This window comes from Heterodontus francisci, chromosome 6 (assembly GCF_036365525.1).
Source record: "Heterodontus francisci isolate sHetFra1 chromosome 6, sHetFra1.hap1, whole genome shotgun sequence".
In the NCBI taxonomy this organism is placed as follows: Eukaryota; Metazoa; Chordata; class Chondrichthyes; order Heterodontiformes; family Heterodontidae; genus Heterodontus; species Heterodontus francisci.
Window position 1 is genome coordinate 31,111,809 of NC_090376.1, and position 17,313 is coordinate 31,129,121.

General features: G+C 41.8%; 1 protein-coding gene across 3 annotated transcripts in view; it reads left to right on the forward strand.

Moving 5' to 3' along the window:
- Nucleotides 1-17,313, forward strand: part of vps36 (vacuolar protein sorting 36 homolog) — a 62,373-nt gene that overhangs the window by 30,929 nt on the left and 14,131 nt on the right. For all 3 annotated transcript variants that reach the window (XR_010975194.1, XM_068033420.1, XM_068033421.1), the window contains 4 exons: nucleotides 1,926-1,958; nucleotides 4,659-4,736; nucleotides 7,938-8,072; nucleotides 13,502-13,567. Coding sequence is in view for 2 of the 3 variants with exons in the window: in XM_068033420.1 (XP_067889521.1) it covers nucleotides 1,926-1,958; nucleotides 4,659-4,736; nucleotides 7,938-8,072; nucleotides 13,502-13,567 (312 nt within the window). In the remaining variant the exon portion in view is untranslated. The remainder of the gene's footprint in view (nucleotides 1-1,925; nucleotides 1,959-4,658; nucleotides 4,737-7,937; nucleotides 8,073-13,501; nucleotides 13,568-17,313) is intronic.

Here is a 17,313-nt window from a genome sequence, read left to right on the forward strand (position 1 = left end):
AGCATTGTCAGAGTTACTGTCTTTTGGGTGACATATTAAACCCGGGTCTGGTCTCCCCTCTTGGGTCGAGATAAAAGACCCCATGAAACTATTTGAAGCAGAATGGGTGTACTTACAGTTTTCTGGCCAACATATATCCGTGAACCAATATCATTAAAACAGACTATCTGGTCATTTATCTCATGACTGTTTGCAGGAGCTAGCTCTACATTATTTGGCTGTTGCATTTCCCTAAATTACTAAAGTGACTATACTTCAAAAGTACTTCATTGGATGCAAAGCTTCTCAAGTAGCAGTAATAAAGACAGTGATACCTTGGGGAGAATTCCATCTGAAACATATTTAAGCAACCTCCTTGCTTCTGTGGAAAGAAGTAGGTGGTTGTTTTGTTTTTTTATTATCCTCCGATTCCAAATAGGATCTGATGTTTGTTAATACAGTTGCTATTAGCTGTGCTTATTCAAAATTTCACACTTACAAACTTTACATTTCATCAGTGCCAAACTTCCCTCTGATTTGAAGATGCTTATGTTTATTTTTGTAATATAATTGTGAATATTAGTTGTTTGGGCCATAGTAGCTCCAATTGTAAGTTGTTCTTCCTGTTGAGGAAGCAGAATGAAAGACACAGTTTCCCTCCAAATATTGTGCTTTGTTTTTGCTAACTAGGTGTTTAATGTAGAGCAAAAAAATACATTTATGTAGACAATTTCACAATGTAATCAAAATGTCTGTATTTTTTCATTTAGCTCGAAATTACTCACCATGTGATTATGCAGCCTTACATAGAATTACATAGAATAAATAGCACAGAAACAGGCCTTTCGGCCCAACCAGCCAAACCAGTGTTTGCGCTCCACTCAAACCTCCTCCCAACCTTCCTCGTCTAACTCTTATCAGCACAATCCTCTATTGCATTCTCCCTCGTACTTATTTAGCTTTCCCTTAATTGCATCTATACTACTTGCCTCAACTACTCTCTGTGGTAGCATGTTCCACATTCTTGCCATTCTCTGGGTAAAGAAGTTTCTTCTGAATTCCCTATTTGATTTCTTTGTGGCTATCGTATTCACCTTTATGTTTTATAATTTTTTGTGCTCAATTTGAAAACCAGTATGATACAAATATCACCACTAATCAAGTATTTCAGAAGTAATTTTAATCCCAATTGCTCCCCATTTTTGATAAAATGAGGTAGTAATCCTTGCTTCCAAATTTCATTAACTTATTGCAATTTGGGAATTGACAAATGATGCCATAAGCACAAGATCACACGATACTTAGAAATGGTCCATTTTAATTCATTCATCCAGAATAACCCTACACTTCTCCCCCCATTATCACATCTCATTGTCTCTTAACTGATTCAAAGCTGTTTGGCTCCATCACTCTGCCCAGATATCCATTTCAATGTGAAGACCCTCCTGATATCAATTATAAAGCCTCCCTTTGCCAGTTTAAAATCTATGCCGCATTGTCCTACTCCCACTATATAATTCAAAATAGAATTCCAAGTTAACTTCTACCGTTGCATTTACTGTCTTGTATCCTTCTGTACAATCACCCCCAGGATGTCTTTTTTTTTCAGCCTGAAAAGCCCAGGTCTCACCAGTCTTTTTTTATAACTCAGACCCTTAATGCTGAGATCAGCTTCAAGGTTTTTCTCTGCAGTTTCCAGCATTTGAATGTCTCCCTTGTTTTTTAGCAACTAGAATTGGTTACATTACTCAAGGTGTAGACTGACCTGAGCACTGTACGTTTTTGGCTACCTGGTTAAACATTCTGTTGGCTCTATATTAGCATTTTAACTTCAGATGCTTTTTGTAAAATTAATTATGACAAAATAGTTATGTGTTTTACAATTATGATTATTGCAGTAAGCAGCATTATAATTGTAAGCCTAATTTTTCCTCTTTGAATTCCAGGCTTTTGAAGACCTCAATAAACTAATGAAAAAGGTAAGCTTCCACCAACACTTCCTAATCTTATAATGTTATCTTGTACATTACCTGAAAATAGCTGGTATTTGGATAAGCTGATAAGTGGTTCTCTCGTTTTTAATGAAAACAAAATGAAAATTAGTTGATAATGGATATATGTACCAATGGAAACTATTATTGTATCTCTATGAGGAAGCGTGGCATAATTTTGGAACATGTGCTGAAGTAACTATCCTGTTAAAAAGCAGAAACCTCTCTAAACAAATAGTATTAAATGTTTCTAAATCTCTACATCAATTCTTGCAACTCTCGTAGCTGAACTGTAGGCAGAGGCAGTGGCTAGCCACCACCTAGAAATTATCTTTAGCACCTTCCTTTCTCACGATAAGAATAGAGGACACTGCAAGGCTGACTGTCGTTGCAGTCTCCCAGCTGTTGCTTTTATTCTTTGTCAGTGTATATTTTCTTCCTAAGCCCAAACTTAAAAGAAATAATTTCCAACACAAAGCAAGGGTATGAAAAAAGAAAAAAATTGTTAGGTGGCAACAGCATTATGGCATAGAAATTGGGGACCTAAATTTGACTTGCCCTATTATGTGCTGTTTGTCACAGTGCTCCATGCAGGGGACATGAACATTCATACCGATTAGTTGCAAATAGGCAACCATAGCAAGTTCGGTCCTGAGAAAAGCAATCCCCAAGGCTTTGTTGGTTGTCCACACACTTTCTTAGCTGCAAGTGCTGTGTGTCTTGAAGGGGAAAAGAAAACAGTTTTAAAAAAAAAAGTGTCAAGAAACTATAAAAAGACATCAGTAAAAGCAGTTATAATGCTGTACATTCCTTTTGTTTAGAGGGGTGGCTTGAATGTGGATCACAGCTGTTGATACTGGTAATTGTTCTTGGGTAGTTTGAAATGAAAGCTTGTTAGTGGTCATTTTAATTCCAAATTATCATCCAGTGCAGCTCATCTAGCACATCATCTTCAGCCAGAAGTGCCAAGTGGATGATCCAACTTGGTCTCTTCCTGAGGTCCCCAGCATCACCGATGCCAGTTTTCAGTCGATTCAATTCAGTCCATGTGATATCAAGAAATGGCTGAAGGCACTGGATACATCAAAGGCTATGGGCCCCAACAACATTCTGGCAATAGTACTGAAGGTTTGTGCTCCAGAACTGGCCGCGCCCCTAGCCAAGCTGTTCCAGTACAGCTGCAACACTAGCATCTACCTGATAATGTGGAAAACTGTCCAGGTATGTCCTGTACACAAAAAGCAGAACAAATCCAATCTGGTCAGTTACCGCCCTGTCAGTCCACTCTCAATCATCAGCAAAGTGATGGAAGATGTCATCAACTGTGCTATCAAGCGACACTTAGACAGCAGTAACTTGCTCACCAGTTTGGGTTCGGCCAGGGCCACTCAGCTCCAGACCTCATTACAGCGTTGATCCAAACATGGACAAAAGAGCTGAATTCAAGAGGTGAGGTGAGAGTGACTGCCCTTGACATCAAAGCAGCATTTGACCGAGTGTGGCATCAAGGAACCCTAGCAATATTAAAGTCAATGGGAATCGGGGGCAAACTCTCCACTGGCTGGTGTCATACTTAGCACAAAAGAAGATGGTTGTGGTTGTTGGATGTCAAACATCTAAACCCCAGGTCAATGATGCAGGAGTTCCTCAGGGTAGTGTCCTAGGCCCAACCATCTTCAGCTGCTTCATCAATGACCTTCCCTCCATTATAAGGTCAGACGCTGGGATTGTTTGCTAATGATTGCACAGTATTCAGAATCAACCGTGACTCCTCAGATACTGAAGAAGTCCGTGCCTGTATGCAGCAAGGCTTGGACTGATAAGTGACAAGTAACATTCGTGCCACACAAGTGGCAGGCAATGACCATCTCCAACAAGAGAGATTTTAAACATCTTTCTTTGACATTCAATGGCATTACCATAGCTGAATCCCACACCATCAACATCCCGGGGGTTACCATTAACTAAAAATTTAACTGAACCAGTCATATAAATACTGTGGCTGCAAGAGCAGGTCAGAGGCTGGGAATTCTGCACCAAGTAACTCAAAGCCTGTCCACCATCTACAAGGCACAAGTCAGGAGTGTGATGGAATACTCTTCACTTGCCTGGTTGAGTGCAGCTGCAACAACACTCAAGAATCTCTATGCCATTCAGGACAAAGTTGTCCTCTTGATTGGCACCCCATCAACCATCTTAAATATTAATTCCCTGCACCAGTGGCAGCAATGTGCACCATATGCAAGATGTATATGGCAGCAGCTCACCAAGCCTCCTTTCCAGCACCTTCCGAACACATGCCCTCTACCACCTAGAAGGCTAAAGGCAGCAGACACATGGGAATGCCACTGCCTGCATGTTCCCCTCCAAGCCACACCCCATCCTGACTTGGAACTATACTGCCATTTCTCCACTGTTGCTGGGTCAAAAACCTGGAACTCCCTTCCTAACAGCACTGTGGGTGTACTAACACCAGATGGAGTGTAGTGGTTCAAACAGGCGACTCACCATCTTGAGGGCAATTAGGGATAGGCAGCAGTTGCTGGCGTTGCCAGCGACGCTGACATCCCATGATTTAAAAAAAAAAGCTCTGCTAGTCATGCTGGTCAATATTTTAAAGTAAGTGTTTTTTCTGATGATTATATTCAGGATGGACGAAGTGATCTTAAGTGTATGGTTTTTCTTTAGGCCAAAGAGATGGTTGACTTGTCAAAATTAATAGCAAATAAAATCAAAGACAAGCAAGGTGATATTTCTGAGGACGAGGTAAGAAATATGTCTCGTAAGTTTTTAGAATTTTAGTTGACCTCACAGAAATAAAGAATTATTCAACAGCTTCTGTCATGTTGCTCAGGAATGGCAGAAATCTTTTAACAGACATTAAACTAACTTTGAAATATAGTGACTGCTGTTCTGTAGGCAAATATGGAAGCCATATTGCACCCAGTGAGATCCCACATTAGGCAGTGCAAAGAATGACAGCTTAATTTGTTTTGTGTACTGTTGGTTGAGAGAGGAATGTCAGGCAAGTTACCAGAGAATGCTCCCTATACTTCAAATAGTGCCATGGGGTCTTTAGTGCCCACTTAAACAACTGGAATATGGAAATAAGACTTTGGTTTAACATCTCATCTGAAGGACAACATCCCTAACAATGTAGCATTACTTCAGCCCTGTTCGAAAGAGTTCGTCTCCAGTCCAGGATAAATTATTATATATTGGACAGGATTGGATAAAAACATAAATTAAGAATTTGCTTAAGTTGCCTGTCCAATAGCCCAGTCAAGAAATCATTGCAAATGCTTCTTTTGGTGAAATAATCTATTCTTTCAACAAAGTTTCAAGGAAAAAAAGCCAGGAAAGAAGTTTAACTAATATGCAAGGAATAGAAGGGCAGAACTATATTTCTCACAAAAGGAAGTCAGCTTTTATCATCAATCTGTTTATCACGTGCTTTTTTCCTATTGATTCTGTAATAATGTGTTAACAACCATAACAGAACTAGTCTCAATGAGCGCAACAACTTTAACAGCACCCTCAAATGTGCTGCAACAAGAGCTGACTTTAACTTTTGAGAGAAATATAGTTTTGTATTTCTGTTCAGTACAAATCAGCCACAATGCTAAATGCTTATCTTACATGCATCTTCTTTGCTTAGTTTTACTACTACTTGTTGATATGCAAGATGTCACTATGGTTGAAGTTTGAAGCGCTGAATAAGATTCAGTTGTTTTTTAATAACATCCACATCTTAATCAGGATGTACTGGGGTGTTAAGTTGAGGAAAGGCGTTTTGCTACCAGGGCAGAAAGAAAAAAAACTAGCATTGAATTACAGGCACCCAGTACCAGTTTTCATGCCCACACTTGCAGCTGGAGGTATAGGCACCGCCACTAACAAAGTAATCATAGGGAAGCCAGTTGTCTGCTGACATATTTTCACTTCAGACTTCTTCAAGCTAATTGTCATTCCTAACAAATTTGAACTAAGCGATTTGATTTAGTGTTTCTCAAACCTTTCTCTGTTGGACACTCCCAAAAACACACTCAGTCTTTGATACTCTTAACTATTGGTAGTAGTAAGTTTGCAAAAATGATTTCCCTCCTTTACTTTTATTTCTGTTACTATCCAATTTCTATATTCCCTGTTTTCTCCTTCACTTCTGTTTCTGTCTCACTTCTTCACAGTTAGCTGTCTCCCTTTTACTCCTATCTCATATGACTCCTTCACATTTTCACTTACTGTTAAAAGCCTGCTCGGGTTTGTAAATGAGACCCGACCTGGCCCAAGTCCTTGCATTTTTTTCCCGCGCCCGACCCGACCATCAGTTAACCTACCTTCCGTTTGTCACTTTGTTCCTTACCTGCAGAAGCTTAAAAATAACTGTAGCAAAACCACCTTTAAAGTCCAAAAAGTAAATTAACATTAATGTCACTTACCTGAGGTGGTGATAGTGCGTGTCCAACCCGAGCCCGAATGTCGGACCTGGAAATGCGATCCGACCCGACCCCGACACATGTCGTTGTGTCCCGTCTGGTTCGGGTCAGGTAGCAGGCCTTTACTTATTGTCCTGTTTCTCTCTATCGACCCTTTCACTTGTTTCCTATGTTCTCCCTCACTTCCATCTCTCGCTCCACACATTCACTTTTGTCTCCCTTCCTTTCATCTCTCCTTAGTTTTCTTCTCTCTCCCACTTTTTATTTTCTCCCCCACTTTTTATTTTCTCCTGTTCTTTGGCCTCTGCAACAGATTTCTTTTTGGATTTGCTGCATGAAGGGCAGCTTGGGGAAGATGAGGGAGCTGGGTGGGATGGCTCAATCATCCAAGGAGTGGGGTTTCAAAACAAGCATGGGGAAATGGACTTTAAAAAAAAATACAGGACAGCAGTACTTTAAAAAGACAGGGGCGTTTTGAGAAATTGAAAGCTGTTTATTGCTAAATGCTGGTTTGACATTATCTTGATCATTCTGGATGGTGCTTAAAACAAGTTAAGGTTTAAAAATGGATCAGTGAATAGCTATTCTTAGAGGTTCCAGCCATTTTTCTCACTTAACTCAGCATGATATTTACAGGAAAATAAAAATTATAGGTGAATGCAATAAATAGAAATATTTCCTTTCAGTATATATTCCTTCATATATTCCTTAGATTCCTTCATAAACAATAAAATATGCAAGAAAGGCATTTGGCCCATTAGGCTTACTTCCATGCATTGTATATAACCTGCCCTATTATGGGCTCCATCTCACCAATCTTTTGCATATATACATCATTACCCTCAAAGGCAATTGTGGAAGACTCCAAAGTACTCACCTATTCTCACATCTTTACTATTCAATCCTGGTTCGCTGATCTCCACAGACAGCAGTTACCTTACAGTGCAGATGTTCTTGATTTTTGCGAGGTGATGTGGTTTGTTTTGTTTGAATTTCATGATTATCAGGTCTCTGGCTAAAAATTAAAATATTCGATTTGAGTTTTATCCACTGTACTACTGATTTCATCCAGTCATGGGGAGACAATGGTGTAGTGGTAATGTCACTGGACACAGGCTAATTCCCTGGGGACATGGGTTCAAATCGCATCACAGCAGCTGGTGGAATTTAAATTCAATTAATTAGTAATTGGAATTGAAAGCTATTCTCAGTAATGGTGTCTTGAAACTATCATCGATTGTCGTAAAAAAAAACCCCACCTGGTTCACTAATGTCCTTTTGGGAAGGAAATCTGCCATCCTTACCTGGTCCAGCCTACATGTGACTTTAGACCCACAGCAATGTAGCTGACTCTTAATTGCCCTCTGAAATGGCCTAGTAAGCCACTCAGTTGTCAAGGGCAAGTAGGGATGGTAACAACGCCCACATCCCATGAAAGAATTTTTTAAAAAGGTATGCGAAACATCAGTATAAGAATAATGCATTTTTTACATGTTGTGAAATTAAAAGACATGCATTCCCTGTTGCACAGACTATTCGTTTCAAGTCCTATTTGCTGAGCATGGGCATAGCTAATCCAGTTACCAGAGAAACGCATGGATCTGGAACGCATTACCACATGCAGTTGGCTAAACAGCTGGCAGGAATGTTGCAAGCACCAGTAGAGGTAAATAATTCTTCTTAGTTGCCTTTACTCATCCCCGTGATCAATATTCTGTAAAGTAATTCCTGAATGTCAAATGAAAAAATTGTGAGTTTGGACAACTAAAAATATAGGCATTCACAATTGTAAACTAGGCACATAACAACAGCAACCTACATTTATATAGCACCTTTTTAAAAAAAAAAGTGTAGTAAAAGATCCCAAGGAGAGTAATCAAGCTAAAATTGACACCCAAACCAAAGGAGGAGATATTTGAAATAAAAGCAGAAAATGCTAGAAATACTCAGAAGGTCAGGCAGTATTTGTGGAGAGAGACACGAAGTTAACATTTCACATTGATGACCTTTCACCACAATTGGAAAAAATTAGAGATGTTGGAAGTTTTAAGCAAGTACAGAAGCAGGTGAAGGAAGGAGGGGAGTGAAGAACAAAAGGGAAGGTCTGTGATAGGGTGAAAGGCAGGAGAGATTAACTGACAAAAAATGAAGATGCTGCAAGACAAAAGGGAATGGTAATGGGACAAGGGAAAAAAAGAAGGGTCTAGATAAGGTGTAAATGGCAGTAGCAGAATCATTACCAACAGCTGCAGTATGAAAAAAGGAGGCAGAGGTTATAATCTGAAATTTTTAAACTCAATGTTGAGCTGGGAAGGCTGTAAAGAGCCTAATCGAAAGATGAGGTGCTGTTCCTTGAGCTCCCGTTGAGCTTCATTTGAACAGTGTAGGAGGCCGAAGACCGAATGGGAGTGGGATTAAAATGGCAAGCGACCAGAAATTCAGGGTCACACTTGTGGACTGAGCGGAGGTGTTCTGTAAAGTGATCACCCAGTCTGCCCCGTCTCTCCAACGTAGAGGAGGTGGCGTTGTGAGCAGCGAGCTTAGTAGACATTGGAAAGCAGTACAAGTAAATTTCAGTCTCGGCTAGAAGAGGAGTTTTGGGTCCTGGATGGTGGGAAGGGAGGACATAAAAGGGAAAATGTTGCAACTCCTGCGCTGGACAGGGAGTAGGTGTTGGGGTTATTGAAGAGTGAAACATGGTATCGCAGAGGGAACAGTCCCTTCGAATTGCTGAAGGGAGGGGTGTTGGGACGGGGGGAGTTGGGTTTGGTGGTGGAAATGAGGCAAGATGATCCATTGAGTGTGGAGTCTGGTGGGGTGGAAGGTGAGGACAAAGGGAAAACCGTCGTCCTTCTGGGAGGGAGGGGAAGGAGTGAGAGTAGAAGAAACAGAAAAGGGACAGACAGTTGAGGGCCCTGTCAACTATGGTGGACAGGAATCCTTGGTTGAGGGAAAAAGAAGACATATCAGAAGCGCTGGTTTCAATGTTGGCGTCGTCAGAGCAAATACAACAAGATGGAGAATTTGGAAGGTTGAAATAGCATCCTTACAGGAAACAGGGAAGGAAGTGTAATCAAGGTAACTGTGGGCGTCGGTTGGCTTACAGTAGATATTAGTCAACAGCCTAGCCCCAGAAATGGAGATAGAGAAGTTGAGGAAAGGAAGGGAATGGACCATGTGAAGGTGAGCGAAGGGAGGAAATTGAAAGCAAAGATGATTTTTAAAAAAAAATTCCAATTTGAAGCGAGAGTTGGAAATAGCTCTGATACAATCAGTAATGTACCAGAAAAAGAGGTGAGGTAGGGAACCTGAGAAAGACTAGAACAAAGAATGATTCACATATCCCAAAAAAGGCAGGCATACCTAGGACCCATCCAGATTCCCATAGCATTTTTTATTTGGAGGAAGAGAGTGACGTGAAAGGAGTTGTCCAAAGTAAGAAGTAGTTTAGCCAGGCAGATGAGGGCGGTGGTGGATGGGGACTGGTTGGGTCTCCATTCGAGGAAGAAGGGGAGGCCCTCAGGACATTGTGGTGGAGGATGAAAGTAGAGAGGGATTAAATGTCCATAGTTAGGGCCAGGAAACTAGAACCTGTTAAAGTGGCGGAGGGCGTTGGAAGAGTCATGGATGTAGGTGGGAAGAAACTGGGCAAAGGGAGCAAAAATAGTTAAGATAAGAAGAAATCAGTTCCATTGGTCAAGAACAGGCTGAAATGGTGGATCTACCAGGGTTGTCCTGTTTTTGGATCTTGGAAAGGTGATATTGGGATGACTAAAAGCTTGGTCAAAGAGGTAGCCCTAAAGGAACATCTTGAAGGAGAAGTTTAGAGAGGGAATTTTAGAGCTTATGACCTGGACAACTGAAGGCATGTCCATTGTGTTAGGGTGGAGTAAGGGGTGGGGGAACGTACAAGAGGCCAGAGTTGGAGGAACAGAGTACTGGAGGGTTACAGGGTTAGAAGAAGTTACACTAATGGGTGAGACCCTGGAGCGATTTCAACACAAAGATAAGAATTTTAAAATTGAGGTGTTGTTGGACCAGGAGCCAATGTAAGTCATTGAGCAAAGGGGTGATGGGTGACTGGGACTTGACACAACTTAAGATATGAACAGCTCAGCTTTAATGCTTTTAAGTTTGTGCAGGGTAGAAGATAGGAAGATGCCAGAAGAGAATTGTAGGAAAGTAACATAAGTTTGCATGATTCTGCAGTAGAAAGGCCGAAGCAGAGCCGGGGCTTTGTGATGGAGAAGATATGGGGTCGGAAGCTTGGCTCACAGTCAAATAAGACGTCAAGGTTGCAAACAGTCTGGTTCGTATTCTTGTTTACACAGTTTTATTTACTTGGATATGCACTTGAAGTGCTATAACCTACAAGGCTACAGACCAAGAGCTGAAAGGTGAGGTTAGGCTGAACAGTATTTTTTTGGCCAGCACAGACACAATGGGCCAAATGGACTTGTTATAGAATCAATAGAGTCATTTACGGCAGAGAAGGCAGCCATTCAGCTCATCGTGCCTAGGCCAGCTCTCCACGGAGATATCCAGTCAGTCCCACTCCCCTGCTCGATCCCTGTAGCCCTGCAAATTTATTTCCTTCAAGTGCCCATCCAATTTCCTTTTGAAGTCATTCTCTCAGCTTCCACCACCCTTGTGGACAGCGAGTTCCAAGTCATTACCACCCGCTGCGTAAAAAAGTTCTTCCTCTTATTCCCCCTGCATCTTTTGCCCAAAACTTTCAATCTGTGTCCCCTAGTCCTTGTACCATCTGTTAATAGGAACAGCTTTTCCTCGTCTAACTTATCTAAGCCTTCTGGGAGGTAAATGTTTGTGATTCTATGAAAATTTTATGTGTATAAAAGTGCCTCAAAAAATACTAGAGGCTCTCATCTCAGCACTTCCCCAGAGTATGTTCAGAACCTGGGACCACTTCCACATGCCAGGAGTTCCTTGTCAATACTCACAGATCCCAGGATCTTCTCAATATTTCCAAGTTCTGGGACTGCAGCCAATGATAGCTGCACCATTCTAAACCCTAGGTGCTTGTACCTTTCTCACCCTTAGCACTGTCAGATCCTACATTCCTTCCAACCCTCAGCTCTGTCACACCTTCAGACCTGCCACAAGCTCCAGTATCTCCCCTAAACCCAAGGACTCTGTACAATTCTGCAGAATCAGTATATCATCCACCCTTCCCCATACCAATGCAATCAAACCTAGGACACTAATTTCTACAAGAACTCAGGCCCTACCCTAGTACTCCTAAAACCCACCCGTTGTCACTTCAGGGGTGTTGCTTAACACCACATGCTTACTTCCAAGATGTTACATCTTGCCTACTATTTTCCTGAGTATCCTGGGCTTTAGAAAAAGTAAGAGATAAAATTAAATATGTATTAAAGCAAAGTAATTAATTTACAATTTTCATGGAAATATGAAAAATGTTGCAATTTCACCTTTATATCCCAGAATACAATGTGGTAAAAATGCAATTTGATTTATTCAATCACTATAAATCAGTGGCACTGATGATGCTGCATAGATTATCATTGTTACGGAAAAAGATATTCTCCAACTTAGCATAAATGATGGTGCAGGAGTTCTTTACAACAGTGCTGTCCAACACAGTAGCCACTAACCAGACGTGGCTCATTGGGAATCCAGATGGTGCTAATTGCATTTATAATTAGTAAATAAAAATGAATAATAGACACTGTTGTTGAGCATATGCTCTCAATACTCCTACGTGCCTGGTGCATGCATGATGAGTACTTTAATGTTTTTGTGAGTTTGTTGATATACTAATAAGAAGGAAAGCAAAGTGTGGGTGTTTTTTGATCATTGTGTCCTTTACTTCCTTGGTTGCTCAATAGTAGTACATGTTTGTTAAGTAAACATACACACTTGATGTTCTTTCTTTTCTTTCTTTTGGGCCTCCTTATCTCGAGAGACATGTCACCATAGCCATATATTCGGCTAATCAGCAATTTCCTTTGCACAGCACTGCACTATAGCAACTGGCAATTATGTAGTGCCTTTAATACAAAAAAAAGTCCTGAGATATTTCATAGACATTTCCAAAACAAATTATAAAAATTTAGAAGTGCTACTGTAAAACTTTTACTCATGTACCAATTTCAGATGGTGCATCACAGTTCAGATGTTTAAAGCAACCTTCTGTGTTGCACTTGGGAATAGTATAAAGAGATAAAAGAAGGCATTTGGAACATACAGATAAGCTGTCCAGCAATTGAAAATACTGCAACTATAATGACTCCAGCTGATAACTGATCCTGCATATGAATTTCCTCAGTGTTTGTTTAGCATCAATTAATTAGACTTTCGAGCCATCAGAGAGTGATGCACAAAATAATGCATTGTGTTTTAATAGTGTAGTGTTTCTGTCCTTATAAAACTGCTATCTCATTGAAACATGCCCATCCACATATGCACGATGCATTCTTGAGCATTTTTCTGCCTTCACTTACCTAAATCCCGCAAAACTTCAGTGGGTTGCAGGAAAGTCCAGGCCTTTAGGACTTGTGCATAGCATGCAGATGTCACACTTCAGAGTCTAATATTTGTTTAAAAAGCATTTGCCTTTGTAATACATTAAAAAGAAAAGAACCCCCGTTATATCCTGTTAGGTTTTATATCCTTGGAGTGGAGCCAGGGATTTATAAGTGCTGCCAATCTACCGAGAAACAATTATCCTGTAATTTACCAGAGGATTTGCCTGTTGGCAGCAATTTGACCTCAAGCCTTCAAAAGATAGGTAAGGTTACCCAAAGTTCCATCTTAGTAGCAGAAAAATAAATTTGTTTTGCAGTATAATACTTCTCTTCTACTAAACATTTCCTGCTATTTACTGTGAATACCTGGAACATCCACTCGTAGAATAAAATTTCATTTTGTGAATTTAAGCTGTTAGTCTTAAAAGATATGTTTTCAACATACCAAAACCAGCTTTTTAAATTTGATGAACGTTACATTAATAGGAAAACTGGAGGCATTTTGCAGTATTTGTCATGAGAAAAATGTGCACAACCGTGTTTGTTTATATGAAAATATTTTTAAAATACCTTTAAACTTTGACAGGAACGAGGTGGAATGATGGCACTGACGGAGGTCTATTGTTTGACAAACCGTGCTCGAGGGATGGAGGTAATGGCACAATGTGTGAATAGCTAATAGCTTCCTAGTGTTCACGTAGATTTTTTAAAAATTCTCTCATGGAATGTGGGACTCGCTGGCAACGTCAGTATTTGTTGCCCATCCCTAATTGACCTTGAGAAGGTTGTGGTGAGCAGCCTTCTTGAACCGCGGCAGTCCATCTGGTGCTGTTAGGAAGGGAGTTCCCGGATTTTGATCCAGCGACAATGAAGGAATGGTGATATAGTTCCAAGTCAGGATGGTGTGTGGCTTGGAGGGGAACTTGCAGGTAGTGGTGTTCCCATGTGCCTACTGCCCTTCTCCTTCAAGGTGGTAGATGTCACAGGTTTGGGAGGAGCTGTTGATGGAGCCTTGGTGAGTTGCTGCAGTGCATCTTGTATGTGGAGCACACTTCTGCCACTGTGCACCGGTGGTGGTGGCGTGAATGTTTAAGTTGGTGGATGGGGTACCAGTCAAACGGTCAACTTTGTCCTGGATGATGTCGAGCTTTTTGAGTGTTGTTGGAGCTGCACTCATCCAGGCAAGTGGCACCCGCAGAATTCCCAGCCTCTGACCTGCTCCTGTAGCCACAGTATTTATGTGGCTGGTCCAATTAAGTTTCTGGTCAGTGGTAACCCCCAGGATATTGATAGTGGGGGATTCAGCAATTATAATGCCATTGAATGTCAAGGGGAGATGGTGAGTTTCTCTCTTGTTGGAGATGGTTATTGCCTGTCACTTTTGTGGCGCAAATGTTACTTGCCACTTATCAGCCCAAGCCTGAATGCTTTCTGGTCTTGTTGCATATGGACATGGACTGTTTCAGTATGTGAGGAGTTGCAAATGGTATTAAACATTGTGCAATCTTTAGCGAATATCCCCACGTCTGTTAAACAGCTCAAATTTAGCTTCCAGGTGTAAAGTGGAACAGACTAAAACTGGCATTAGCTTTTTTTTGAGGAAGTGACGAAGATGATTGGTGAAGGAAGGGCAGTGGATGTTGTCTACATGGACTTCAGTAAAGCCTTTGACAAGATCCCTCACGGCAGACTGGTACAAAAGGTGAAGTCACACGGGATCAGAGGTGAGCTGGCAAGATGGATACAGAACTGGCTCTGTCATAGAAGACAGAGGGTAGCAGTGGAAGGGTGCTTTTCTGAATGGAGGGATGTGACTAGTGGTGTTCCACAGGGATCAGTGCTGGGACCTATGCTGTTTGTAGTATATATAAATGATTTGGAGGAAAATGTAGCTGGTCTGATTAGTAAGTTTGCGAATGACACAAAGGTTGGTGGAGTTGCGGACAGTGATGAGGATTGTCCGAGGATACAGCAGGATATAGATCGGTTGGAGACTTGGGCAGAGAAATGGCAGATGAAGTTTAATCCGGACAAATGTGAGGTAATGCATTTTGGAAGGTCTAATGCAGGTGGGAAGTATACAGTAAATGGCAGAACCCTTAGGAGTATTGACAGGCAGAGAGATATGGGCCACAGATCACTGAAAGTGGCAACGCAGGTGGATAAGGTAATCAAGAAGGCATACGGCATGCTTGCCTTCATCGGTCGGGGCATAGAGTATAAAAATTGGCAAGTCATGCTGCAGCTGTACAGAACCTTAGTTAGGCCGCATTGGGAATATTACGTACAATTCTGGTCGCCACACTACCAGAAGGACGTGGAGGCTTTGGAGAGGGTACAGCAGAGGTTTACCAGGATGTTGCCTGGTCTGGAGGATATTAGCTATGAGGAGAGGTTGGATAAACTCGGATTGTTTTCACTGGAACGACGGAGGTGGAGGGGTGACATGATAGAGGTTTACAAAGTTATGAGTGGCATGGACAGAGTGGATAGCTTTTTCCCAGGGTGGAAGTGTCCGTTACTAGGGGACATAGGTTTAAGGTGCAAGGGGCAAAGTTTCGAGGGGATGTGCGAGGCAAGTTCTTTACACAGAGGGTGGTGAGTGCTTGGAACTTGCTGCCGGGGGAGGAGGTGGAAGCAGGTACGATAGCGACGTTTAAGAGGCATCTTGACAAATACATGAATAGGATGGGAATAGAGGGATACAGACCCCGGAAGTGCAGAAGGTTTTAGTTTAGACAGGCATCAAGATCGGAGCAGGCTTGGAGGGCCGAACGGCCTGTTCCGGTGCTATACTGTTCTTTGTTCTTTGTAAGCATTAATATTCAGGGCAGTTTGATTGCTGAACTCACTCCTTCCTCTGAAGCTGATTAAAGTGCAGTTATGGGACTGAGATGTGTAGCAAAAGGCTATGGAGAGAGAAACAGAGTTAACGTTCCAAGTCGATAACCATTTGTCAACTGGTAAAAGAGATTTAACAGGTTTTAAGCAAGTAGGGGGGGAAGGGAAAGGGCGGGAGAACAAAAGGGAAGGTCTGTGATGGGGCAGAAGAGCAAGTATGAGAAGGGAAATGGAAAGCAATGAAGATGAACAAGGTAAGAGACAAACAGAAATCCCATTAGACGAGCAAAAGGCATTCCTGGAAGAGAAGTGGCAGTAAATTAAACACTAATACAAAAGCAATATACTGCAGATGTTGGAAATATGAAATCAATGAAGAAGTTTTGCTCTTCTCTCCCAATGGGATTTCTGTTTATCTCTGTTAACCTGTTCACCTTCATTGCTTTCTGTTTCTGTTCTCATGTTTGCTCTCCTGCCTTTCACCCTATCACAAACCTTTCCTTTTGGTTTCACCTCTCCCTCCTTTCCCTGCCTTTGTAGTTACTTAAAACTGTTTATATCTCTGATTTTTTTTTTCCAATTCTGGTGAAAGGTCATTGACCTGAACCATTAACTCTGTTTCTTTCCTGACAACATTCTGACAATAGTACTGAAGACCTGTGCTCCAGAACTTGCTGTGCCTCTAGCCAAGCTGTTCCAGTACAGCTACAACACTGGCATCTACCTGGCAATGTGGAAAATTGCCCAGGTATGTCCTGCACACACAAAGCAGGACAAATCCAATCCAGCCAATTACTGCCCCATCAGTCTAACCTCTATCATCAGTAAAGTGATAGAAGGTGTTGTCGGCAGTGCTATCAAGCGGCACTTGCTTTGCAATAATTTTCTCAGTGAGGCTCAATTTGGGAGCTACCAGGGCCGCTCAGCTCCTGACCTCATTACAGCCTTGGTTCAGACATGGACAAAAGAGCTAAACTCGAGGTGAGGTGAGAGTGACTGCCCTTGACATCAAAGCACCATTTGACCGAGTCTGGCATCAAGAAACACGAGCAAAACTGGAGTCAATGGGAATAGGGGAAAACTCTCCGCTGGTTGGAATTGTACCTAGCGCAAAGGAAGATGTTTGTGGTTGTTGGAGGTCAGTCATCTCAGCTCCAGGGCATCACTGCAGGAGTTCCTCAGGGTAGTGTCCTAGGCCCAACCATCTTCAGCTACTTCATCAATGACCTTCCTTCAATCATAAGGTCAGAAGTGGGGATGTTCGCTGATGATTGCACAATGTTCAGCACCATTCACGACTCCTCAGATACTGAAGCAGTCTGTGTAGAAATGCAGCAAGACCTGGACAATATCCAGGCTCAGGCTGATAAGAGGCAAGTAACATTCGCGCTACACAAGTGCCGGGCAATGACCATCTTCAGCAAGAGAGAATCTAACCATCTCCCCTTGACATTCAGTGGCATTACGATCGCTCAATCCCCCACTATCAGCATCCTTGAGGTTACCATTGACCAGAAACTGAACTGGAGTAGCCATATAAATACCATGGCCGCAAGA